Below are 27,561 nucleotides of genomic sequence, written 5' to 3' on the forward strand. Positions count from 1 at the left end.
ATGAGTGAGGGAGGAGAGCTGAGGAATAACAACCAGCAGGATGGCTCGCTGGCCGACGGCGATGCCAATGCCAACGAAATCCGGACAGAGGATGAGGAGAGGACGGGCGATATTGGCACTCTGTCTGGGCTGACGACTGAAATGGCACAGCAGGACAAGGTCATCATCTGGGGCACAGACTCCCAGTGTGACGACGCCGAGCTGGCCGAGTTTGAGATGCTGGAGTGTCAGGAGCTAGAGGCGTACCTGGTGGAGGACGGAGAGGAGTTTCTTGGGCTTGGAGAGCGGGGGGAGCTTTATAACCAGCCCTCCTCCTGCAGCAAAGCCACCGTGGAGCCAGATAAGAGCCAGGAACAAAAGCCCATACAACACGGTGCCAGTGAGCAGGAAGCCAATGCCTCTCATGTAGCTGAGAGCAGAGGAGTGGCCGAGTGCGCGGCCAGGACTGAGTTCAGCTCTGAAACGGATGTCTTTGTGTCCTGCCTGTCCACCATGTCTAGTCTCGGGGGAAGCTTGGCCAGCGCTCTGGACACTGCAGGCAGGACACAAACGACAGACTCCTCACACCTCCCCTCTGGTCCCTACAGGACCATCTCAGAAGACTTGAGTCTGGCCTCTCAGTCTTGTAACACCGTCTCCGACAGGAGCAAGGCCCCTCAAAGAGCCAAGCACCGTTCCCTCTCCACCGGAATAAGCACAACGCACAGGAAAGATGTGGATATGAATTTGAATTCGACAGTTCTCTCTGAGGATGATTTTTCAGAAGCACAAGCGAGTAATGGAGTGGTTCCGCATAAGGAGCACACTGAAGATGTCATTGAAGAGCACAAGAAAAACCTGAACCAGAGATATAAGCTGGGAGATACTGTTTCATTGGAGGGAGAGAGAGATCATGATAGAGGAGACAGCACTGAAAAGGCTTTACACCAAGAGAGCAACACAAAGATTGACAAAAGCACCCAGGCTGATGAGACCCCCGACATGAACCGCAACCTGCCCAAAGCAGGTACTCATTCATCGAATGAATCCAAAGCCATAAAGAAACAAGGTTCATTTGATAAAACATTAAATAAACAAAACTCCTTTGACAAGACTTTAAAAAAACAGCCTTCGTTTGAGAGTACTTTAAAGAAACAATTCTCTTTTGATAACAGTTTAAAGAAGCAGGGCTGTCTCGAGAACACCCTCAGTTCCAGCTCTTCAAGTCTGGAGAGGAGGAAGCCATGGGGAAGCCCTAGTCGACCAGCGACTCCTACGTCCCCCAAAACTACCTGTTCCCCCAAGAGAAGACCCCCTGTTTCCCCAGCCAAGGCCCAGGGCATCAGAGCGCCGAGCTTGGAGTGCAGCGACTCCCCTCAGAGAGGCACCACTGCTGCCAAACAGCCCGGGAGGGGGGGTGTGAGCAGTGGCATCCCCAAACCTCTCGGCCATCAACAGAAGGAACCTGACACCAGGAGGTCCTCTCCTCCCCAGAAGCCCAAAAACGTCCGTCCGAAAATCATCACCTACGTTCGTAAGAATCCTCTGGCCAAGCCGCAAGGGACAGATGCCCCAAATGAGGCCTCTGCACTCCCACTGAGGTTATCCTCTTACCCCAGCCCTCCAGCCAATAAAGATCCAAAAGCTGGACCTCAACCCAAAGCCACATCGGTGCTATGTTCCTCCAACCTGTTGTTTGACAAATATCGTCAAGAGATGCAGAAGGCGGGCTACTATCCTCCTGGCATGGCTGTGACTGGGGTGAAGGCTCCAACCTCCAACGCTGTCCCGCAAAAGCTGAGTGGGAAGTCAGAGAGTTTTCACGGAGAGCTGCCTGAGAAATATCACCAGGAGGTATGAAATCTGTCATTGTTTTAACAGTACGCTTTGCAATTAACATATCTCACTGAATTCCTATGAAATTGCATGACATTTTTGTTGAACTAGGCAACTTTTCATATTGGCGGCTCCAAATCTGAACTAGAAATCTGAACTAGAAATACACAATAGTCAGTAAACTGCCTACAGTTTATACCAAAGGATACCCCGCAAAAGAAAAAGCAACAGATAAAATGCTGGCGAGTGCATGTTTCCCTGGACGCTTGCTTGCTTGCTTACTGCTGTTGCTGCTTCCTCTGGCCTGAGAAATGTCCATCCCTGACAACACACTTTCATTTGGCACATGGACAGGGAGAATCTACCGGGTCTCAATTAGAAGGAATGGAATGCACTTCTAACAAAATGTGTGTTTCTTCGCACAGAAATACCCTGACTAGTTTGGCTTTAAGTGAAAGAAGACAAAAGACACTGTTTCTCATTGCTATCCATATCATGCATATCCTTATCCTCATTGTTGAAAAATTATAATTATTTGACTTTTATGATGCTGACTGTCTTTTTGGGCAATGCACATTTATATAGCACGCTCCTCAAGAAGCAGCCAGTAGCTACCGTTCCCCCAGGACTCTGAGGCCTCAGCTGGGCTTAGGGGCGGTCACCAGGCAGGCTGCAACCAAGACCAGAGTTCAACTGACAGGTCAGAGGGCAGCCCCGGCCATCAGCCAGTCTGCCACCCACGGCCACCACGACCCGGCAGGTGAGACGAGGCGGTTTGCTGCCTGAACAAGCTTCAATGTGACATTTTAACTCACAGTGTCAAAGGCTGTTTCACATGATGTAATAATGTGCTGTGCTTCATCCTCTATCATCATCATCATCATCAGTATAAATGGGAGCTAGGGCTCTGTCTGTCTGTTTCTCTGTCCCACTGATGACATCATCAGTGATGTCATAAATGCACTCACACACAAGGCTATAGTTCAGTGATGATGTCACTGATGACATCATCATCATGCGTAGCGCACGAGATTTTTATATAAAAGTAGCGCACAAGTTTTTTTATATAAAATGAGCAAGTGGGCAATGTCTGCTTCAGTTTTTGTCCCACTGCTGAGGTCACAACACTGATGAGGTCACAATGTATATGACATCGTCAGTGATGTCATCACTGACATCATTATTGACAAAATCATCTTAAGACATCACTGATGATGTCATAGGCACTGATGATGTCATAGGCATTGTGACATCATCAGTGACAGTGACATGCGAAGTTGAGCGATTGTGCGCTGCGCATGCCAATAGAGCAGGCAATTGTGCTCTGCGCATGCCAATAGAGCAGGCGAGGCCACACATCAGCCGAGCTGCGGGCGAGACCATGCAGCGGCCAATACCCTAGTTTGTTATAAGGGCTTATAGGGAGAGAAAACTGAGGGTTTTGCTGAGGGTGTCTACTTGTAAGATCAGTGAGGCCTAATCTGAGAGTGGTGCCTTTCCACAGGGCCTGGTGCGCTTAAAAACGTCTCTGTCCACTTCAAAAAAAGGGGACATGAGAGCGTATTTTACATAGCACATAGGCTTTTTGATTTTTTGATTTTATTTTTGATTTGATTTTATTAATTCATGCTTGCAGTGGTACCAAAAGGCCCACTGAAAAACTGCAGAATTTTACAGTCATGTAAAACAATTGTAAACAAGACAATTACAGAAAATAAAGGTAGTAAGCAAGGTAGCAAAAAATACAGTATGAGGGCTCTATCCACAGCAGCAAGAGGCAGGTATAAAAATAAGGCTATACAGTATGTACACTTTTACTGTATGTCATTAACAGCTAGCGTTTTCCAGCTGGTCAGTCCATTATGGGAAAAGGATTTTATGAGGACTGTCTCATCTCCCTTTCATACTTTGCAATTCGATGCACGTCCCATCCTCTTGTTATCAAGCTGCATTTACAGTATCCTCAGTGAGGTGCACACTGATTTACCCACATTAGTTTCAGTCATGCTTATGGATGAGGCTTGGCTTTTGGCACCTACACTCTTCGAAGTGCAAAGCACCTGACAGCAGTTTAACTCACTGCAATTCTGCTCTTTATAAGTCATAATCTACACTGCTGCCTCATGTGGTGCTGGTTTATTTGCGCCACTTAATCAGGGTTGTCATATTTATTCACCTCCCTTTTCACTAACATGAGATTGTTGAAAATGAAAAGACCCCCCCCCCCTCAGAGCAGATTTGATTGCTAGATGTTCAGCCTTTTTCCAATCTTATTTGTATACAGTATCAAGGCCATATCACTCTATAGAAGAAGATATTACTTCATAACATAGCATGGCAAATGGCTGTGGCTCTACAGAACATCTTCATGTGAATTGGACCAGAACAGCCTGTGCTTCAGACTTTAGAGAAAAATCCCTTGGCTTTTCAGTTTCTCATCAGTGTGAGCAGATATCAAGGGCACATGATTTGAGATACAATCTCTGTACACTGTCATCCTCCCTGCAGCTATGAGGGAATACAACTGTGATCCTTACCTCATTTCATGTTCAGAGCTGGCGCGGAGTTCAGTGGAAACTCAATTAGCGAGGCAAACAAGGGGAAGGAAGTCAAGCAGTGTTGCTTGACTTCATAAAAGAATGAGACAGTGTGTTTGGCTACACTCTTGTCATTTCAATGGCATACATGTGTGATCTGATTTTAAAGATCAAATTTGATTAGATCACATCACTGGATATCTACACATGGCCTGAAAATGGCTGTTATGCATCTCATGTGTCCTGTTCTCAATCCCCATGTCTTTACTTTGTCATATTGTGGCTGAACTGCATTCAGGCAAATCAGAATTACGATCACAATGCAAGCCTGAACACACATTGGTGATCAGATGAAGCAAATCTAGCCTTTGGTTTGATATTCACCCTCTAATCTTGTTACATGTTATCCCATCTATCTCCAGTGGAGCAAAAGATGCCAGGCCCAGAAACCGCCCCCAAGAGCGCCCTGCTCAACGTGGGCCAGTCCGGCCTGCGTCCTCCAGGCTTCTCCGCCCTGCCACCTGCCCGTCTGGCCGCCTTCGGCTTCGTCCGGAGCGCCAGTGTCTCGTCTGTTTCCAGCAACCAGTCCACAGACAGCACCCACAGTGACCCCTGCCCACCCTCTCAGCGTGAGTCCCACACCATCTTACACAGACACATACTATGTACACACACACACACACACACACACATGCACACACGCATATACACACACGTACATACACACATACACACACACACACACACACACACACACACACACACACACACACACACACGTAGATACACACATATACACACACACACACACACACACACACACACATACACACACGTAGATACACACATACACGTACACGTACACATACACATACACACACACATACTTTTTCAGATTGCTCCGTTTTAGTTTACCTGAATTTGGGGGTTTTAGTTCTTGCACATTAGATGCTCAAAACACATCTTTTCACATTTGTTGTCTTACAACAGGGATACAACAGGTTTATGTTTCAGTGTTTCTTGTTGTATCAATTAATTATTGATAATTACAAGTGTGTGGCTTATACTTTTATTACCAGGATTTATCTAATTATTTAAGTCTATTTTCTTTGCCTAACTATGCAATGAAACCCTCCAAAACACGCATCCAGTGAGAGTGGTGGCTGCTTTAGAAATGTAGGGTAATTATTTAAAAGGTTTAGTGTCTTTTAAGTGTTAAGTGTTAGCTAAATCCAACCCCAGACAAAATATTTCAGAATCAGAAAGAGAAGAAGCAATGTTCAGTTTGATTAGAGAGATATTCCACATCGTTGGTTTATATAGCATGCACATCTCTTAACTGGTTCTTCCCAGTGGTATTGGCTGCCCCTGGTATCCATTGTTACTATAGTAACAGCCACTTGCTTGCATTCATTTTTCATTCATACATCTCTAGTATGTATGCACTAAGCTACTGCGCCACAGAGATGTTGATAAGAAATCTTTAACTCACACGCCTCCCTCCACTCTCTGTCTCCTCCATCCGCCTACTGCAGCATTTTATCTGGATCAAATGCTGTTCCTCAGTCCACCACCTCCTCTCATAAGCTTCCTGCAGCCTTCATTTAGATAAATCAATAGTAACATTCACTTGACAAGCTGAGGATCTCTGCCTGCATGTAATAGAGATCATGTCACAACCTCTAGCTGTGTTAGCATCCATGATGCACAGTAGTCAGTGAACATCTCTGTTGTCTTTATTACAAAAAACATTTACAGTAGATAAGCAGTATTGTGCTCGTTTATCTACCCTTCAGAATTCAAACCCAAACAGACCGTTGTGTGCAAGATGCTGCAACATTACCGCAATAAAATGTATCATCAGTTTATTCAAAGGAGGTACTCAATCAATTTTGAGCCATACTGAATCACTCTATAGTATTTTTACCACAAATATATACCGACTTCTCAATATCCTAAAGACAAAAGTCAGATTTCATGAATTCAAACCACCCAAAATATTCAGATAGATGCCCAAAAAAAACAATAATTGAAGTTTAAGTGCTTTTTTTTTTTTTTTATGTGCACATGGTCACTTTGCGTTCCTGTTGGACTGTTTTGTTTGCATTAAAGGCGTGGGCATCACTCTGGCATGTGTAGCGGCCACTCTGCCTGGCAGATTTGATGATGCGTTAATGCTGGCTTCTGTTCAAGTGTCAGCGCATTTGTTCCCTGCCTCAGACAGCTGGGAGCTCCTGAGTGCCCCGCGGGTCGCTGCTTCAGACAGCTGGGAGCTCCTGAGTGCCGTGTGTCGCTGCTAGACACTTTCACTATCTTATTTCCACAACCACGGCTGGAGTGAGAGGCTTCCTCACACTGCGAAGAAGAGCAACTGTTGTCTCATGCAGGGTGTGCTTGCCCCCCCACCCTCGGCCTCTGTCTGTAACCACTTCACGTCTCTGTAGCAGTCTGTCTCCCCCATTTAGAATGTGTGGTCTGCGCTGTGAAAAAGTGGTGCCGGCAGGCAGCTCCAGTATGTGTGAAAAAGTGAGAGCCAGGGGCGTGGTGGGACAACAGAATCTGCCTGTTCACCCACACTAAGCTGTTTGGCTAAAGACATCTTAGCCCAGCTCATGTAGGGGGGCAGTTTTCACAGGATAGCCCCCTGACTCCCACACCTGAACATCGCTGGATCCTCTCCTTTACTGTAGTCAGGCCCGATAATGGTCTCTGCTTCCACTGCAGCATCCCTACAACAAGACACCAGAGCAGCGGCTGGCTCAGATGTACACTTTCCTGGGTTATTTTGTGCCCTTTCTCACGTTGATTCGTCAAAAAGTGGGCATAGCTACGTGTAAGGCCGAGGACCTGCAAGCATGTAAGTGTTTTGTCGCAGTGTGGCATTTCTGTTGCTGACAGTGTTGGCTTGTGTTGTGCTTTGCTTGTCACCTCCTCTATGGATCTGTGGCCTTACTGTGGAGAGAGAATGGACTCAATATTATTGACAGCTGTGTGTATAGTGATCTAGCCTGGTAAACCAGCCGAAATGAAATGTGAGTTCACGTGACCGGCTGGTTTACCAGGCTAATAGTGATCCATACACATCACAAATTTGTTTTACTATCCGCATGACTAATATCTCTCAACGTGTTTGATAAATTGTCATTTAAATTGGTGTGCAACAATTTGTACAAATGGAAAGCCTACATATAGCTTGTCAGTTTGTGTTTTCCCTTTTGCACAACTGAAGTACATCATACTGTGCCTGTATGGACACCCAACCAAACCGGAGGCAACACGGGGGCCTCGTGTTGGTACAGTAGGCAGGGAATCGAACGTACCGCTGCACTACTGTACCTGGTGCCCGGAATTGTAGTCTTGCTTGTCTACCAGGTACTGATATGCTTTGGGAGTAGCGCACACAGAGGGTAGGATGGCAGCTTGCATGGCAGTGCGTCCCTCCAGGCTTTTGGCTCAGACAGCGCTGCTCTATTAGTACTGTAGGGTACTGTATGCCTCCATGCAGTGGTATTCACCAGGGATTCACATCAACAGATGTTGTGACTGGGAGTGAGTGAGTGAGTGAGTGACTGACTGAGTGACTGAGTGAGTACACGGTCTTACATTGTAAGCCATGTCTGCTGTAAGCATTTTTTTTAATAAGTGATAGCTCTATATTCTGACAGCACTCACTGATATACAGAGTGTTTGGTCAGTAACATGGGTCTCCCACTCGCTCTGCTTTGCAGAAGAGAGGTTTTTCTGGTATCCCATCCCACTTTATCCAATCAGGAGAGAGAACTCCACAAAGAGGATTGAGTCAACATGGTTCTCATTGGTGTTCTGGACCAGATCACCAACTCAAAGCGTCAGTATTTGACGACTTGGGAATGCGAACCGCAATCCCTCCTCCAGAATCGCTTGCAACACCTTTAAATAATGGATAATGGATTATTCATATGGGATTCATATAAAAATGTAATACTATATACTATATACTACTATATAGATATAATATATGACATATATTTCCTATTTATTAATGATAGCAAGTGCGAAACAAAATGAAATCTGATACAGTATAGCCTTTTTACTGTTTGTTCTCACGTTCTGTATCATCCACCAAGGTTCTCCTCAGGCCGTGTAGTACTGAACTGATGCTCACAGCAGGAGCTGGATTTGTTCAAACCGAGGAGAAACAAGCATTTACCAGGCCTCAAACCATCTCCATCAGCCAATCGCTTCTTGCCTCAGCCTCTATTTCTATTGGTTGCCTTTGGAGGGGGGGGAAAGCATGCATCTGCTGTTTTCCCAGGTGAATTCAGGAGTGTTGTGGGTTTCACACAGGCTCTGGGCATTTTAAAGATCAAAGGCGTCTTAGTGTTTTCATACTGATCTGACTTCATTGCCATCGCCATGTCTAATTTGAGTCGTACAAGTCATGAGATGTATTTCATTGATAATAAATCACAAAGGATTACTTTCATCTAAGTGACGGCGTTAAAGCAGGATTCACTGATTTCCTCTCATTTAAGATTTTACTTTCCACTAATTGCTTGATAATGACATTGTGAATACTGCAATTCCGGTGAGTGAATTAATTTCACTAGAAAGCTATTGAAGTCAACTGGAACATACAGTACAATACTGTAGCAGTGTTGTCATACCATGCTATATGTTTTATTGAAACATCTTGCTGTTTTATCAGTGATTTCAGGCTCCTTGAAGCATCCTCCTGATTTAGTCTGATATGTTGACAGTATCTGAATAATGTGGTTTCTCTTCAAGGGCACAAACTTGTCCTTCCTTCCTGGAGAGTGCAGATTTCCCTATACAGTAGGTAGGTGTCAGCACTGCAGATGATGTTATTGATTGAAGAGACAGCTGAATATTTCATGACGGGTAATCAGAGCTCTGGTTTGCAGCTTACAAAGGCATCTCAAACGATGAAGTTATTCTAGCAAGTTGCTAGAATCCACAGTTAAATAGACAAAGTTTATGCTCCAAAATGTTATAAAGCAAAAAACTCAGTACATAAGGACCACAATGATCTCTTCCTCAAATGGAGAGTGGTGCGTTTGTTGTCGGTGTTGTTTTGCTGTTGGACTGCTGCAATTTCTGTGTTACTGTGAACCGAAGCCATCAATTTCTACAGAAAGCTAGAGGCGTAATGCTTAATAACAGCAGTTATGAATAATTAAATTGTTTTCATCTTTCTCCATTTTTGCTTGCTTTGATGCATTTCTACTTCTTTTTTTAAACTACAGTAGGAGGATGGCTCCTATAATGCTGTACAGTAGGTCAGTGGGTAGATATTGGCGCTATCACCACCAGGGTTAGGAGTTTGATGACATTAAACATTTAAAATGATAATAAATTGCATATTCTATCATGTAGCTACAATGACACGATCCTGCACTACAAAGTAAAGCAATGAGTGTAAGAAATTTGTCTTGTGTACTTCATGAAGCTTTCCTGCTCATTGGTATGAGCACCAAATCAAATATGAAAGATGCATTTTCAAGGGTGTAAATACACCCACATTTGAGAGGCAAGTGTTGCTCGATTTTCTGCACTTCTCATTACATAAAGCAGCTAGAAATAAGCCTGTGTGTTTACCATTTCTATCCCCCCACAACAAAATCAACTGATTAAAAGCAAATTATGGCAATATTCTATTTTAAAACCACTTCATAGTCCCACTTAGGTAGATAAGCCACCTGCAAAACTCTTACACATGACTGCCGTGTTTTTCTCTGATATCTTCCCCCTGCGCAGATCCCAGCAGTGGCAGTGATGACACTCCTCTCCACAAGGCGGCGCACAGTGATGCTTCCCGCTCTCCCAGCCGCAGCAGCCCCCAGCCGCCCAACGCCCCCAGCCTCCAGCGCCGCACGCTGCCCCCACCACGCTGCTCCCCCCTCGGTACGTCTCTCCCCACACTCTACTGCTCTATTTTAGTCTATGTGCTATCTCCACCAACAAAACACTTGTCAACTGCATCTATTTCCACTGCTCCCCATCCAAGGTCATTCTGTCTGGTGGTCACATGACTCTCGAGATGGGATGTTGGAGTGTGTGTCAGGGGGTGTGTGTGGGTGAGTTGAGGTGGGAGTGGGAGTGGCTTAACATGGGAATGTATGTTGATGGCTGCAGCCGACAATAGTCACACCTCATGGCGGCTGACAAATCATTGACCTCACTCATAAGCACCAGAGATTCACATGTTGATGACATTCATACCACATTCAATTCAGTTTAATTCAATGTCAATCAGCTTTATTGGCATGGCTACATTATGTTGCCAATAAGCCTGCAATAGTGACAAGCTCTCTAGTCCTAAGCAAACAAAATGATTATAACAACCAGTAAGAATAACTGTAAACAAATGCAAATCAAACCTGATTTTGTAACATAAAACACAGAGAAATTCACATTCTCGTATTGGTTGCACTGGCTGTCCCTTAGCTTATGGCAGGCTGCAATATAATTTGCAGATATAGAAATGTCTGGGATTTCACCTAATTGGTGTTGCAGTTTTTTGTTATTTCAAGGGCTTGGAGCCAAGTGCGATTTTGAGTATATCAATTGAAAGGTTTCAGTGAGATCTTTTCAGTGCCCAAAAAACTGAAAAACTGAAAGCTGCAACAGTAAAAGTAGGGGTTTGAGTGTAACCTCACGTACAACACCAAGCAATAAACCAATAACCAACCAACACCAATAAAGATATTCAATCTGATCTTGTTTTATATTTCAGTGTTGATTGATGTGTACACATTTGTATTAAAATGAATGTGTCCTAAGATTGTTTACTTACATACGCCCATATTCTGCATGGCTGTATTGTAATATTTGTGCTAAAAAGGCATATTCCACTCTGTTGCCAGTATTGTTTTTATGGTAATGTGTTGTTTTTATGGTAATTTATTGTTTTTATGGTAATGTATTGTTTTATGATAATGAATTGTTTTATGATAATGCATTGTGTTTATGGTAATAGTCAATCTCATAGCACAAAAACTAAAAGATATTGTGCTTTAGTATATGTGGTAATGGCAGCTGATCCAAGTTTGATCAAAAATGTGTTTTGGCTCTCCTGTCACATCTTCGATAATGCACATACGCCCCTTTGGTTCCAAGCCCTCGGTTTCATAATGTTTCAAATTCACTGCATTTCTGGATTATTTATGTATTTATTTAGGAGGTGTGTCTCATATGCATTTCTAAGAAGAAGTGCAGCTCTGTGTCATTCCATAGTGTCTATCAGAGGAAACTGCCAGCCCTGTAATGACAGACAGCAGTGATTATGTTTTGAGTGTGTTATTATCTCCATTGGGATTGATGGTCTTTGTTGTCCTTGTGTTGCGTAATGCAGTAAGGAGCCAGGCCATGCTCAGAATGTTGAGAGCTGATGTACTTAAGTAACTGGACCTGTCTGTGAGTCTTGCTATAGGAATGTCATTGTCCTACAGTACTTGGTCCAAAATCCACGTGCATCTTATCAACCACAACACTGTTTGACCACGCTGATTGGCAGTAACGGAGACAAACTGTGGCTTTTGGTGTCACAGAGAATTAGTGAAATATAAGTACAGTATAAGAATTATTTTTACATATCTGATGCTCTTGCCAACAGGCACTTGGCAGGGAAGGGAAAGTACAGTAATAAACATGTTGATTGTGTTCAAGCCTCCTGAAAATGCAGCCGCTTTAAAGGTAACCTGGATGTTTAATCTAAATACAAAGTTGTGAGCATGTTATATTCAGTAGCCTCTAACCTGGTTCCTAATGGAATATGGAAGTGTTTCTCCCTCACTGCAGCTATTCACACGTCTACAAAATGTGTTTTCTTCAACTTCACAGGGAATCGAGTTGACAACTCCAGAACTGAAACAAATGAATGCATGAACTAGATCAGAGGGTTTCAAATTGGGAGGCGGGCCTCCCCAGGGGGGCTCCAAACAGTTTCACGGGTGGCTCAGGGAATGGAAGTGAAAAACGATTACATTAGTTATTACATTATTTAATTAAATGAGATCACATAGAATAGCCTAAATGTGTGTGATTTGGTTAAAAAAGATGGTTCAGTGTTACAGTATTTTGGGGGAATTTCACGGTTTTTCCCACTTTCCCAGAGGTAGAAACAAATAATGCCTTCAGACAGACCTTTGTATGCATTATTAGCTGTAGTCTGAAGTAAAGTGAAGTCAAACAGTAATATCTGCTATCTTGGCTCAATTGTTGAGTGTCTATCTATGTGGGATTATCAAATGACATGATCATGATCCCATAGGCATCCAGGAATTGAGCAAGGTTTGTCTGAGGGGAGGCCCACAATCTCAGACTTTGAAAACCACTGAACTAGATCAATGGTTATTTTTTTCACAAGTATGTTTTGTTGGAAGACAAAGGGCGGCGGGGGGGGGGGGGGGGGGGGGCACAATGCTTGAAGCCCAAGCTAATGGGATACTTCTCATTTTACTGTTACTGCTTTTGCTACAGTAGCATTGGAGTGTATCATGACAATAAATTAAATGTATGTAAGTGTAATGAGATTGTTCTACACTTAGCATCATTATCATGATGAGGATACTACAACAATGATTAAGAGAGTGCAGCTCTGGTCAGGCCTATATACCTTCTACGGCTCTCACCCACTTTCCCCATGGGGATAAGTTTAATCTAATTTAAGAACACATTCAATTCAGAATTAAATATTCTCTGTATATTATCTGTATTGTCGCTCAGCTTTGCATCACAGCAGTGGCATCTTAGTTGTGACTGCACCTTGTTGCAGTGTTGGAATCTTTGCAGTGAATGTGGTGTATCAGCGCCCTCCAGTGGCTGCAGGTTGTATTTCTGTATAAACCAGGAGGAGAGGCTCCTGCTACAGAATCTGTGTGGATGATGGTGTGTGGATAATAAGTGAAGCAGAGACTCCAGCTAGTGGCCATTTTACTGCACTGCATCACTTGCTGCTTTCTTGCTTGTGAATTACACAATTCATGCTGAGTTGCAGAGCCTACAGTATATAAAACAAACACTTACAATTGACACTAGATCACTGCTGGCCAGCAAGTTCTCTTTTGTGTAGATTGCAGATTTTTATGTAATGTACAGTAGTACCAATAAAGATCACATTTATGTGAGAGAAAACAAAAGTCATTAGCTCTGCAATTTCTCTCTTGCTTTTCCAATGTGTAGGTTATGAATATTTTTCCTCATAGATACTGACAGGATCTATTTACTACACAGCCTCTAGGAAGGAGATCCAGAAGGACACAGATGTGCTGCAGCCACCAGGATCCTCCTCCCCTAGAAGATTTGCAGTGGTTTCGCCCAAGCCTCAGTCTCCTGGTGAGTGCCAACATATCAAATTGCAGTGTGTGTTTGTGTTTGTGTGTGTTTGTGTGTGTGTGTGTGTGTGTGTGTGTGTGTGTGTGTGTGTGTGTGTGTGTGTGTGTGTGTGCGTGCGCGTGCGCGCATGTGCCCATGCGTGTCCATGTATGTGCGCGCGTGTGTGTGTGTGTGTGTGTGAACATGTGTATATGACACAAGAGGAGCAGGCAGTAGTAGATGATGCAACACCACCTTTGTTTTCTGTCCTTAGCAGAGTGTATCGCACCTCATCTCTCTGTCTCCCACGCCCTCTTAATGTCTCTCTCTCTTTCTCTCTTTCTCTCTTTCTCTCTTTCTCTCTCTCCACACTTGATTACATGAGCTATGGTCGCATGCTGTTGTCATAGAGACAAAGCTAGCTGTATGCTAGGATGGCGCTGCTGCAGTATTATTGCTGGCTCAGATTACCGCAACACAAGTCAGCATTTTCTCCTTTACTCAGAGGCCAGACAAAACAGATGATGCTGTGACGGGCTTCTTGTGCAGGTTATATACTTTAGTACATAGGTACTGCACACATACTCATCATACCAGACAAGAGTGAGTGTTTTGAGCAAAAAGAGGGCATTGCTGCTGATTGGTCAGAGCAGTGAGCAGACTTGAGTATCAGTAAGTAGTATCCCTGAGGGATATGTTAGTCAGAGCTGATTGTTACACACGCCCTTCACCTTTTGTATAATTTGCCCAATGGGAATTTTCCTTGCTCTAACTGTATCAATGTAATGCTATGATCAGAGACGAGTTATTTTCACACCCACACTCTGGTAAAACGTTTCTTATCAAGAGTAGGATTTCCTGTAAAACAAAGTTTGTTGTTTACCTTTTGAAATGCCCATCCGCCATTTGTTATGTGGGTAAAACCACGAGAGAGCTGAACATAAACATAAAAGCAATATTGATGTGTGCTCTCTCAGGTTCCAGGGTATAGAATTTGTTGGACCTTTGAAAAGAGGTGGTAACAGAGACAGGGGTCTGTTACAAAGAGAAGCCTTCTGGATACATACAGACAGAATATCTAAAAGGCCTCAATGAACTATTATTGGGCTGTTTTCTTTAGATTTTAATTACTATTTTAATATTTGTAGTTTTTCTTATACATTATATTTCCTAGTATATTTCTTTATCCTGCCTGTTATACTGGGTACAGCAGGACCAATGCCCTAGGTCTTTATTCCTTATCCTATCTGCTGTAGTTGTGGCTGACCAACCTCACTTGCAGCACCAAAACTCAGTTGAATTATTTGTAAGTCGTACTTCAGAGGTCCTTGATATAGAGCCTGTTTGAAGCACCTGTCTGTATACTACACATATCTTCTATTGTCCACTGATGTCACTTATGAATGTAACATTTTTGTAACCGTGTTTTCTACAAATGTATTCTTCTACTGGTTTACCGAGCGTTTACCGATTGGTGAGTGTGCTCGCTATTAGTGTGGTTGTACATGTGTGTAACCTGTCATCCAAAGATCAGTTATTTCCTATTTATGCCTCCTGTCCAATAAAATTACTTGATCTGAACTCTCTCTCTCGCCTTGTGGAGGTCTTCGCTGTGTGGTGAATATATGTGCTATGACAGAAATGAGAGAGCGGCGTTACTGCTCAGACACATGTATGGGGGAGTTCCAGATGTTTCATTGAAGATCATGAAAAGTGGAAGTGCCTCCCTCTCACGGGTCAATATATTTCAATATGTTGTCCATCTCCCTGCAGTTGGTGGGCGGTTGGCAGCGGGTCGTGGCGCCCCGCGGGCTGACAGGGTCCAGGAGGTGCAGCAGCTGAGGGAACGCTGTGAGCAGCAGGCCTGGCAGCTGCAGAGCCTCCAGGCTCAGCTAAAGAAGGCCTCCCTGGGCCTGGAGGTGTTCGCCATCACCACCCAGCACTTCTGCCAGAAGGTAGGCTACAGCAGAGCACTTCTGCCAGAAGGTATAGGCTAGCACATTCTTCCTCTGACACATGTGCAGTCACCAGCTGCTTCTTTTCACCTGATAGTGAGGGGTTTCACCAGCAGGATGTAGCACGTGGGAGGATCACGCTATTCCCCCAGTTCCCCTCCCCCCGAACAGGCGTGACCAGGACACATACCCTTAATCCAGCTTCCCACCTGCAGACACGGCCTATTGTGCCTATATGGACGCCAAACAGTTACTTCTCATCACCACTTGGGGTCGCCAAGGTGAAACATTTCCCAGTGCAGCTTTAACATTTTAAAAGAGAAGTCAGTCGAACACACTTCTCTGGTAGAAATTCTGTCAAAAGCTCCCTTTTCATTGGTTATGCAGCCATTCATCATCATGCTAAGCAAGCACAACAGTCACAGTTCAAAAAGGGAAAGGAGACTCACCACAAAAGGAAAAAGGGCTTTCAGGATGCAAAACCTTTGTCCTTATTAGAATGAAAGACACCTGTGGCACCTGATGTTTGTTGTCAGCATTGCTTTGTCCATAAAGCCAGTGTCTCACTTTAATATCTGAATGTTGAGGACTTTGGAATCTGAAGCAGAGGATATCGGTCAGTGAGTGTGAGGGTTAAGGGACATACAGAGGAGTCCTCTGAGAGGACTTTCTAAGGTTTTTTCAGTAGTTAAAATAATGATATAAAACAGTATGAGGTGCATGATGGCATTGTGCGTGTTTGTGTGTGAGGGTATGCACATGTGCAGGCTAGTCTCATTCACTGTTTGTACTTATACCTACGAAAAATAGTGCACTATAATTTGTATGCAAACACAACTCGCATCAATCAGACTGAAAACAATGACCGCGGCGCACAAGCGGAAGTCTTGGCACGGATGTCGGCTCTACACCGGAAACCATCAAATATCAGCCGTCTGTCCCAGAGTTTATTTAGTCATCAGACTGATAGACTCTGGGTTCCCAGATTAGTGCACTGATTGCTCTTGTTGTAGGATTATGCACGAAAAATAATTTCCGTAGATATGATATGATATGATACGAACGTTTCATCAGAATATGTTGACGTATGTGTGAAAGAGTAGTGTGGCATTTCACGATGGGTTACTGCAAGTCTGTCCTGCACCGCTGGCTGTTTTACTGAATGGGATCTCAACCATGGCTGTTACACCACATGTCCCATTCATTTCCTGTTTGTTTTAGTTCCATAACTCCAGGGCTATTATTTTGTGTGGGGGGTATCCTTTCTCTCACCTGCATTTATAGGAGGGCGAGCTTCACTCTGGAAATGGTTGTGTTTCTTGAAATGAGTTTGAATTTAATCGAGTGTTAGCCCGAAGCCTTTCTGTCTGGTGTCTTTTACAGTGCAGGCGGCTGGTTTATGCTTATTTTGAGTATTGTGATATGTTAACATAGCATTTATTAATCATCTACAAATATGTTCTGTAAATGATTAGTTCATCATTAACTAAAGGCTTATAAATGACTTACAACCTTTTCGCCAACTAGGTCGCTGCTAGATGATGTCACTAGGTTGACTGTACAGTACAGTAGCCTACAGTAGAGTACAGGCTAGAAAGGATTTTGAATTCTAACAAGCTCACAGGTATCTACAAATGATGTAACACATTTATGTGTGATGAATTGTTTACACTTTAGATCACTTATGAAAGCCTCATAAGTGACTTGTAATTGATTTACACATCATTTATTACAGTTGAGGAAGACTTTGTAGTTTGTGCTGCAGTGCTTCTAAGTGCGGACTGCTTCTGTTGGCCTGGGGCCGGTTGCACCAACTGGTCTTACACTGGTCTTAAGCTAAGTTGGTCGTAACTTTACGACCTACAGCTACGCCGGGTTGCACCAAGACGACTTAAGCCTTATTTTCACTAAGACCAGGCGTAACTCCTACGCCTCGTCAGGAGGAGGCGTAGAGCCTGCCTGTAACAGAGATCTCCGCGGAGACCTTTTTGACCGTCATCGTCGTAACATCGCCAGTTCGCCGTCTTTGAAAGCACGACGTTAGATTATAACTAACTACTTGTGTGGCTTAGCCTTCCCAAATGTTGGCGTTAATTCTTTTAGAATTTAATACATAGAATTGGGAACGTTACATTCAATTTCATTCAGACTCCCTGACACTAATCGCCGCCGCCATTTTCCCCCGGGGCTTCCACAGGAGGAGGGGGGTGGGAGGAGGGAGGGTGTAGTGACGCACATACAGTAGTGGGTGACGGCGCGAGGCACATGTGGGCCAATCAGAGGGCATTCCCCGACAATTCACATGAACGCGCATTGCTACGACCAGCGTAGTTAAGACCAGAGTAAGCCGTGTTGGTGCAACAGGCTTAAATCCATGGTCTTAACTAAGACCGACGTAGGAGTTACGACCAGGCATAGTTAAGACCAGTTGGTGCAACCGGCCCCTGGGGAGGAGCTTCACTAACAGGTCATAGCTGGTACAGTATTCTCTATCCTAGACTGAGCAGATGCCCTCCTCTCTCACCACAAGAAGAGAGGCATCTTACCACAGAGTCATTATAAAGTGTTACAGAGAATTTTCCTGTTGCGATAAGGCGATGATTGCAATGGCCAAGCCTTTTTTCTGAGAGATCAAACAGGTTCTTGCTTGTACAGCATCTGATGGTAGTGACAGCAAGCAAGTATAGTGCACACTTGAGTGTGTTCTGCCTGTGAAACCTGGATTTAGCACTTGCCCCTTGCCACCGCCTGGTCTTCTGCTCATATTTCTCTCAGGGAATAGCCTATTACATTTTAGTGTTCATCAGCCATTCCCCAGCCCTGCCCATGGGCTGCTCTCTTCAGTGGGAGATGACGAATGAGATGAGAGGCGACTGCCTGGCTATGCTTTTAGTGGGACTGGTTGCCAGGCATAAGCAGCATCCACTAAGATCTGACCGATAGAGGATTTTGAAATATATGGATGTATGTTACTTAAATTTGACTCTGAAGAAATACATACGACTATATTTCGGTCAAGGTATATTTCGACAATAATCCCCCCCCCCCCCTTATCCTATCCTTATCCTCACTCAAATCAATATAAAATTCACCCATATTCCCTGGGTTTTTACTAGACAATGGTTACTTTTCTCAAGAAAACTAAACAAAATCTTTAAAAGTCAACCTGACCTGTTTGATCCATTACTGTATACTTTCCCGTGCCTCTTTGATGAAATACAGTCTGTCCTAATTCCATTATTTCATATGAAGAGTAATATCGACCCAGATATCTATCCTCTGTCTAGCCTAGCACCTCCCTCCCTTTACCCGCCTCCCTCCAGGCTGTAATCCAGCACCACTGCTTGATTCATCTTTGCTCATACATCACAGGCAGCATCCAAAAAAGAGCCACTTAGTGACATAAAAGCCCCCTCAGTGAAGCACGTGACATGAATAACAAATCATCTGCGTCTTATTTTCTGTTAGTTCTCGAGCAGCGTCTGCAGTCGAGCCTTGATTCACTACATGCAGTGACAACATGCATTGATGATTCTAATTAGTGTTTTGAGACGGGTTGATATTGTAATGATAATGAAAAGATTAATATATCCAGTACCAGATGTGCTTTATATCTTTGAAAATTATTAGCATTGAGATTTATACGTGATATTATATATACACCACATAAATTACAAAATTAGAAAGTCAGTCAGCCATCTACACATTCTGTGTGTCTGAGCATGACCACGTTTGTGTGTGTGTGTGTGTGTGTGTGTGTTGAAATGCTTGCATATCGCTGTTCTTCTTTCAGCAGCCACACCAGATAATTGGCAACTTATTGATCGTTTCCATCCCCCATCTTCTGCTCTTCCACTCTTTTTTCCCCTCTGCGATGGAGAAAGATGTTCACGTGCATGTGTTGCTCCCTGCCGTGCATGTCAATGTGATAGGGTGTGTGTGTGTGTGTGTGTGTGTGTGTGTGTGTGTGATAGGGTGTGTGTGTGTGTGTGTGTGTGTGTGTGTGTGTGTGTGTGTGTGTGTGCGTGCGTGCGTGCGTGCGTTCGTGCGTGCGTGTGTGTGTGCGTGCGTGCGTTGAGGTGGTGGTGGGGGGGGGGGGGTTGCTTAGAGCTGGGCTGGGCCTGGCGGTCTTTGTTCCAGGCAGCACAGATCACGCCGGACACTCCAGGAAAAAGAGGTGAGGCTTCACTCCCTCTCATCTCTCTCCTCCCCTGTTTCCTCTGCCTGCTTCCCTCCCTCGCTCCCCCCCGGTCTCTCTTTCTCTCTGTATCCCCCCTCTCTCCTGTCTGTCTCTCTCTGGCACTCCCTCCCCAGCAAGCTCAGGGATGCTGTCTGCTAGCCTAGCATGGGCCACTGCTGCTGTAGGCTCCATCTCCACCCACTGCGCTGTCTGCACCCAACGGTAAAAGGCAGTATCGCCTGCTTTGATTCAGCACTGTGTGTGTGTGTGTGTGTGTGTGTGTGTGTGTGTGTGTGTGTGTGTGTGTGTGTGTGTGTGCGTGCGCGTGCGTGCGTGCGTGCGTGCGTGCACATATGTGTGTGTTTGGGTGAAGGGGATGGGGGGATTGACCTGTCTCCTAGCAGCTGGAGTCAGAGCTAGTAGTGAGAGAGTTTAGCCATGCATGATTATGCTGAGTCAAAGCCAGCTTTTGCGTTTTCCATTGTCCGTCGCGCTGTTTCCCTCTTTCTGCCTGTTACATTTTGCAGTGCCATTACAGTACATAACAAGCGTACTGGTTGGTACAGTCTGGTGACTGTGCTGTATTCTTGTGTCTGTCTGTCTGTCTGTCTCTCTGTCTGTCTGTCTGTCTGTCTGTATGTCTGTCTGTATGTCTGTATGTATGTCTGTATGTCTGTATGTATGTCTGTCTGTATGTCTGAGTGTGTGCAGAGCATCCTTACCGTATGTGTGCTGCTGTTGCTGCATTTCTCATCTGTGAGAAATCACGTGTTTGGTCCACCTTACAGGAAGCATAGTTACAGCTCTTTGTGTGTTTATTGGCCTATGTCTCACTACAAAAAAAAACATATATCTCAACAACTCATTTAGTCTCACATTCAGCCTTGAAATATTTTTTTTCTTAAAAAAAACAGAGAGAAAAAAGATAAACTCTAGAAATAAGATGTCAATACAATATCTCGAAAAAGGCAGATCACTGCGCTACTATCAAGAAAATTAAACTTGATTCTACAAAATGATCAAGTCGATTTGCATCTGAAACAAATTAAATCATCTAGGCCCTTTGGCAGATTTTTTTCCACTTGTTAAAAAAATCTGATTTTAAGATTCAGCTATAGACTAAATGGCTAGTTAAGATGGAGTTTTTTTGCAGTGCTGGTTCTCCTCAGGACTAAAACAACAAAACAGATAAGCTGCTGCACATTAGAACTTGCTTGCCGCCAGGCATGGTCCCACTGACTCTGGGCTGATGAGCTGGGTGTGGGCTTGGCAGTGAAGATAAATGAATGTAGATAGTATAGAAGGTAGTAGCCGATGTCCTTGAGAATACACAGCCCTCCTGGGCTGAGGGCTCAGAGAAGCCATGTTTATTCTTTTCCAGGAAGTAAAATGGATTACGTTGCCTTGGTGAAGCCTGGATATCAGGTGGGGAAATTAGAATGCATGTCACATTACTCTCTGGAGACTAAAAGGGAGGAGGAAGGGGGGGTCTGGGCAGGACCAGGGGCATGATGGGTAGGAGTAGAGGTGGAGCTGAGGAATCAGAAATGAAAAGCCAACGACTACCCCCCACCCCCCACCCCCCCATGAGGTCACTGCATTCTCTGTGTGATGACAGTATACAAGCAAGACCGTTTATGAGGGTGACATCATTACTGCCTAGACACATACCGCCTCAGGCATTTCAGTCACTCTCTCTTTCTGTTTCCCTTGCGTGTTTGATTGTGTAAGCTTTGTGTTTTGCCTATTTGATCTTTACTAGATCTCGTAGGAACAGTGCTGTGAGGCGATTCTAGGCTTTCCAACCAGGGGTTGCACCTTCACGGTCCGAAGTTTACCCCAACTGGGGGGTTTCCACAGAAATTGTATACACTTTAAAGTACAATGCATTAATCTGGTGCACTCTGAGAGCAAAATGAAGAGGCTAGTAGATCTATGAAGAACTGCACACATCACATTAATATCCTCTTCACTAGGCTGTGGCTTTACAATGATGAAATAAATATGAGTGAGTTGAGTTGATAGGTCAAGTACAGATTTGTTTTATTCAGAAACACAATGAATCGAGAAATTGCATTGAATAATGTTGAATACAATGAAATATAGATATCTACGACACATGATATATATATTCGATTAGATTTTGTTTAAATCCTTTACATGTAGATTTTTTTTTTTCCCATCTGGCCACAAGGGGGTGCACGTGCAGTCGGTGCACCAAATCACCAGTGGCTGTGAGCATGTCACATCATGACGAGTCCCCAGTGGATATCATGGAAACTTTAATTATTGTTGCTCAACCCCTTTCCTCCTATTCATGCTTTTTGGTCTGGTACCAGAGGGGAAGACATATTTTGTAACTCAAAGCAGAGAGGATACAGAGTGTTTCTGTTGGGTTTTGGAGGCACTTGCTCTTTGTTTTGGGGGTTGTTACTTAATGGAAAATGAAGAGTTCCATGGCATTCGTTAAGCAAACATTTTAAAAGCCTTAATTTCAGGCCTAGTTCAAAACAACAACTCAAACCTGTTTCGGCCATACTGTGCCCTGCATCAGGAAGCAGCACACAGGAACAGGAGGAACATTTAGTTTACATTTTTGCTTGAATAGTGCTTTGAAACTTTCCTTTTCATTATGTTGTATTCTGTATTTTACAGCGATTTTACAGCGTCTTTCATCAGGTGTCACAGTGATAGTGTCCACCAGACTTACTGCAACAATCATGTTCAACTTCACTAGGTGTCAAGTTCACTGCTAGGTGGTGGTGTTTCTTTTAAGTGATCCCCTGATGATGTCCTCAGATTTACAACGCTGTGTGTGTGTGTGTGTGTGTGTGTGTGTGTGTGTGTGTGTGTGTGTGTGTGTGTGTGTGTGTGTGTGTGTGTGTGTGTGTGTGTGTGTTTGCATTTTAGAGTGAGAGTGCCATTGTGAAGGAGAGGGAACTGTCCCTGGAGCTCGCCAGAATCAGGGATGAAGTGGGTAAGTGGGATACAGCATGACAGATATCACAGCGAAGCGAGAAGGGAAAGCGGCGAGTCACTCTTAGGCAAGGTCACTGATGTGAAAGACCAATTTGATCTTTTCTTTTCTTTTTATATTTTTATAAAAAAAAAATCTGACCAAATCTATGATTTTGATGAGCAATGACTACTGAATGACTACTACTTTGTTTGAATAACTGTTGCAGTATTATGACAAAAGTTCAATGGACAAACCAAAGAGGATCCTGGAGCACACGATTCACTGGAAAATTGCTTTATTCAATGACTAACGTTTCGACGCCTGCTGCGTCTTCATCAGAGTCAGGTTTGACTCTGATGAAGACGCAGCAGGCGTCGAAACGTTAGTCATTGAATAAAGCAATTTTCCAGTGAATCGTGTGCTCCAGGATCCTCTTTGGTTTGTCCATTGAACTTTTGTCATAATACTGTCCTGTCCTGAGAGCACCGACCTCCTTTTGCGGAGGGGCTGACGCGCAAGAGACTCCTTTTGAACTGTTGCAGTATTGTTTCATCTTGCTATGTCAATGTATGTAAATATGTTGTTATGTACTGTACAATTGTATGTGTTGGACCCCAGTAAGAATAGCTGTAGCATTTGCTGCAGCTAACAGGGATCCTAATAAACTAAACTAAACTCTTGGCGAGCATATCATGCATTATACAGTGTAATGCCACAAAGGACAGGAGAAACAGGTGTCCCCTGGGACTCCACTCTGCTGATAGAAGGCTGGATTTAGTCCAAGATCACAACACAAAGCCACTGTACAGTGTGTATACACTACATTACAAAAGTGTTACAAAGCCACTGTACAGTGTATACACTACATTACAAAAGTGTTACAAAGCCACTGTACACTGTATACACTACATTACAAAAGTGTTACAAAGCCACTGTACAGTGTATACACTACATTACAAAAGTGTTACAAAGCCACTGTACAGTGTATACACTACATTACAAAAGTGTTACAAAGCCACTGTACAGTGTATACACTACATTACAAAAGTGTTACAAAGCCACTGTACAGTGTATACACTACATTACAAAAGTGTTACAAAGCCACTGTACAGTGTATACACTACATTACAAAAGTGTTACCTCTTGGCATTACGAACTCTTACTGCCTTATACTGTACAATTAGCCTCTACTTCTCATTTCAAAAAGCTTGTGGTTACAAGACAGACAAATCACTTACTTTGGCGTTATCTACTTGATGCTAAGATGCATAATTTTTAACACATCTGTTTGCCTTCTTTGGGAAAACACCTGTTTCTTTTCCACACAACATACAGTACATTAATGACACGTGTTGGGATGATGCTTATCTTACGATATGATTCGATACGTGATATTACAAAGTGCAAATAAAATGATTTAGATGGAGAGCTTGTGAAATTGTGATGCCAAGCCGTCTCATTTGTGATTACTACGGCAGGATAAAAAATAGCTAATGATAAAAAAATGTTTGGTCCCACGATACGTATCGTCACATTTTTTGTATTGTGATTGAATTCCGAAAATATCATCCTATCCCTATTATTAACATATCCTGTCTTGAAAAGTAACACATGTGTGTGTTGTCCCAAAGAAGACACACAGACATGTTAAAATGACACATCCTTTCTAAAGAAAAAAAGAGTGACCCAAATGTGGGTCGTGTGAAGCGGACTACAGCTCTGCCTTGTGCTCCAGCTTTCAGTGTTGCACGCTGGGAGCATCTGCAGCAGGACAAGGAGGATCTGGAGCAGCGCTTTGAGAGCGAGCTGCAGGGTCTGCGGGCGCAGCAGCAGAGGGAGCTGGGAGCCCTGGAGGAGAGGCTGAGGGCGCAGCACGCGGTCCACAGCCAGAGCCTTCAGGCAGAGCACCGCACCGAGCTAAAAGAGCTACGGCTCACGCAGCAGCAGCAGGTGTGTGTGCCTTTTGATAAAGAGCTGGTACCAGCACAGGGTTTCACGGATCCTTAAAAAGTCTAAAATCCAATAATTTGAATGTTTGTCCTCAAAATGTCTTAAACTCAACAGCATTTATATATGTTAAATATGATTTTGCCAGGTCTTAAATTGTTTGGGTTATGAAGTTAACATTACTTTTATAAAGTGTATAAAGTCTCATTAAAATAACAATGCATAACAAATTTGAAGCCGCTACACCTTGGGCAAGAAGACGCTGAAATTAGGAACGTTGGGTATAGATACGGTCGGTCTGTGTGGGAACGCCCACAACATCCGAGCCACCGGTCTTTTTGTAATTGTACCAATCTTGGCCCAGATTGAGGAGATGAGTGAGAACCATGAGGCGTCCTTAATGGAGATGGAGACAACTCACAAGGACACACTGGCCACACTGCAGGAGGAGCACGCCAGGACTGTGAAGAGTAAGCACTCCACTATAGTTACTGATACTGTACCAGGTGTAAAAAGACATAACGTAACTTGTGATATTTTTTGTGTCTTGTAGACTTGAAGATGGCCCATGAACAGCAGAGGAAGTCTCTAGAACAGGAGTTTGAGAAGCTCAGACTGTCACTGCAGGTTAACAAAGATCCAGTATCATGCATTCTTTGCTCTGTGACTGTGCAGGCATCTAACAGGTTCATGTATGTTTGGTGAGCAGGATCAAGTGGACACGCTGACGTTCCAGAATCGAAGCCTGCGAGACCGAGCCAAGCGCTTTGAGGAAGCTCTGCGCAAGAGCACAGATGAACAGATAGTGGTAATGTGTGGCAGTGTTGCATGAGCGATACAGTACAATAGGTTGGCTGCTTTGGTCACAGTAGCTGGATGAGACTTTAAGAAAGCATTAAAAATGTATGGTGGTTTTCTTTCTGCTGTTGACAGGATGCTCTGGCTCCATATCAACACATCGAGGAGGACCTGAAGAGTCTGAAAGAAGTACTGGAGATGAAGAATCAACAAATCCATCAACAGGATTTGAAGATCACAGAACTGGAGAAAATGGTAGGCTCCAAATTGCCGCTTCCGTTTAGTAAAAATGCTCAATAAATAAATGTAGATAATACAAAACATAATGTAGGAATATAATATTACTTTAGGACTCTTCAAATCAATAGGCAGCACAAGATGACATGTTTGAGTTTTGTAAACCAGTATAGTTTAGATAATCGTTTAATGTACATTACTTGCCATTGACCTTATTGACACCATATAATGCCTTTGTTTCTGCACTCGTTATGCATTGATAGATCGTATGAAGAATTTAATGTTGTGCACTTTCCCCCTGTGTTTTTGAGCAGGCTGAAAAGAATGTGTACCTGGAGGAGAGAGTACAAGTATTGCAGCAACAGAACGAGGACCTGAAGGCCAGAATAGACAAGAACCTTGCTGTATCCAGGTCAGTTCTGTTTAAATGAATAGGCTACTGGTGCAGGTTTTAAAATCTAATTCAAACCAACAAAGCGAAAATTTGCCATTAGATTTGCCATTAGAGAGGATAGTTTACACTACTTTTGTATTGCAATAGTGGTTAACAGAGTTTGTGTTTTGGGTGGGTTTTTCCTTTCATTAATAAAAGAATGCACATAAAGTCAATGTTGAGTATTGCAGTATTGACCTTAAACCTATCCAAACACCTCTGTAGTAAACGGTTAAACGTAAACATTTGAAATGCTGAGATGCTACATTCAACACTAAAGTTGTCAAATATCACTGACGTAGTACATTATTAGCTGTTGCAGGGGAATCATTATTGTAATACTGGGCAAAGAAACTCTTGAGGGCGTCCATGTTTCTTCGCTGTTTTACCCCGAGCAGAACCGCTGGAACACACAGAGGGTGTAATTACGAGTACGACGTTCGAGTTGGGAGTACTTTGACTGGAGCGCAGCACTAAAACACAGCAGGTCGTGTATGTTTTAACGTCTCCACCTCCTCCTTCCTCCCCAGGCACCTGTCCGAGGAGAACGCCAACCTGCAGGTGCACGTGGAGAAGGAGAGCAACGAGAAGAAGCGCCTGAGTCGCACCAACGAGGAGCTGCTGTGGCGTCTCCAGACGGGCGAGCTGAGCCCTCGCATGTCCCCCACCTCCTCGCCCATCCACCGCTCCGCCTCTGGACCCGCCTCCCCGGCTCGCCCACACTCCTACCATCAATGAGACACACTGGAATCTGTTGACACCTGTGTTTTATCCAACCCTTTCTTTCAACTCACATACGATTAAAAAAAGGAAGGATAACTCACATATGATTTTTTTTTAAAGGAAGGAATGGAAGGGAAGCTCACATTTTTTTAGCTCTATCTTGAACGTTCTGCTCCATAAAAAGTGTATAATATTACACTATGTAGTGTATAATATTACACTGTGTAGTGTATAATATTACACTATGTAGTGTATAATATTACACTATGTGTAGTGTATAATATTACACTTTGTAGTGTATAATATTACACTATGTGTAGTGTATAATATTACACTATGTAGTGTATAATATTACACTATGTAGTATATAATATTACACTATGTAGTGTATAATATTACACTATGTGTAGTGTATAATATTACACTATGTAGTGTATAATATTACACTATATAGTGTATAATATTACACTATGTGTAGTGTATAATATTACACTTTGTAGTGTATAATATTACACTATGTGTAGTGTATAATATTACACTACGTAGTGTATAATATTACACTATGTAGTGTATACTATTACACTACGTAGTGTATAATATTACACTATGTAGTGTATAATATTACACTACGTAGATGAATAGACGCACATTTGTTTTCTCAC

At 43.5% G+C, this 27,561-nt stretch overlaps 1 protein-coding gene across 1 annotated transcript; it reads left to right on the plus strand.

Annotated features, from left to right (window-relative positions):
• mtus2b (microtubule associated tumor suppressor candidate 2b) lies at positions 1-26,914 on the plus strand (the record flags this gene model as incomplete). The annotated part of the gene is made up of 16 exons (XM_083636665.1): positions 1-1,833; positions 2,401-2,575; positions 4,775-4,981; positions 6,573-6,637; positions 7,077-7,209; positions 10,110-10,256; positions 13,569-13,688; positions 15,441-15,622; positions 22,713-22,779; positions 24,497-24,711; positions 25,073-25,178; positions 25,262-25,335; positions 25,418-25,516; positions 25,642-25,761; positions 26,058-26,155; positions 26,707-26,914. The coding sequence occupies 16 exons, from the start codon at positions 1-3 to the stop codon at positions 26,912-26,914; spliced, it is 3,849 nt and encodes a 1,282-aa protein (XP_083492791.1).
• Positions 26,915-27,561: the final 647 nt, after the last annotated feature.

Source organism: Poromitra crassiceps, assembly GCF_964638095.1.
Source record: "Poromitra crassiceps genome assembly, chromosome: 5".
Lineage (NCBI taxonomy): Eukaryota > Metazoa > Chordata > Actinopteri > Beryciformes > Melamphaidae > Poromitra > Poromitra crassiceps.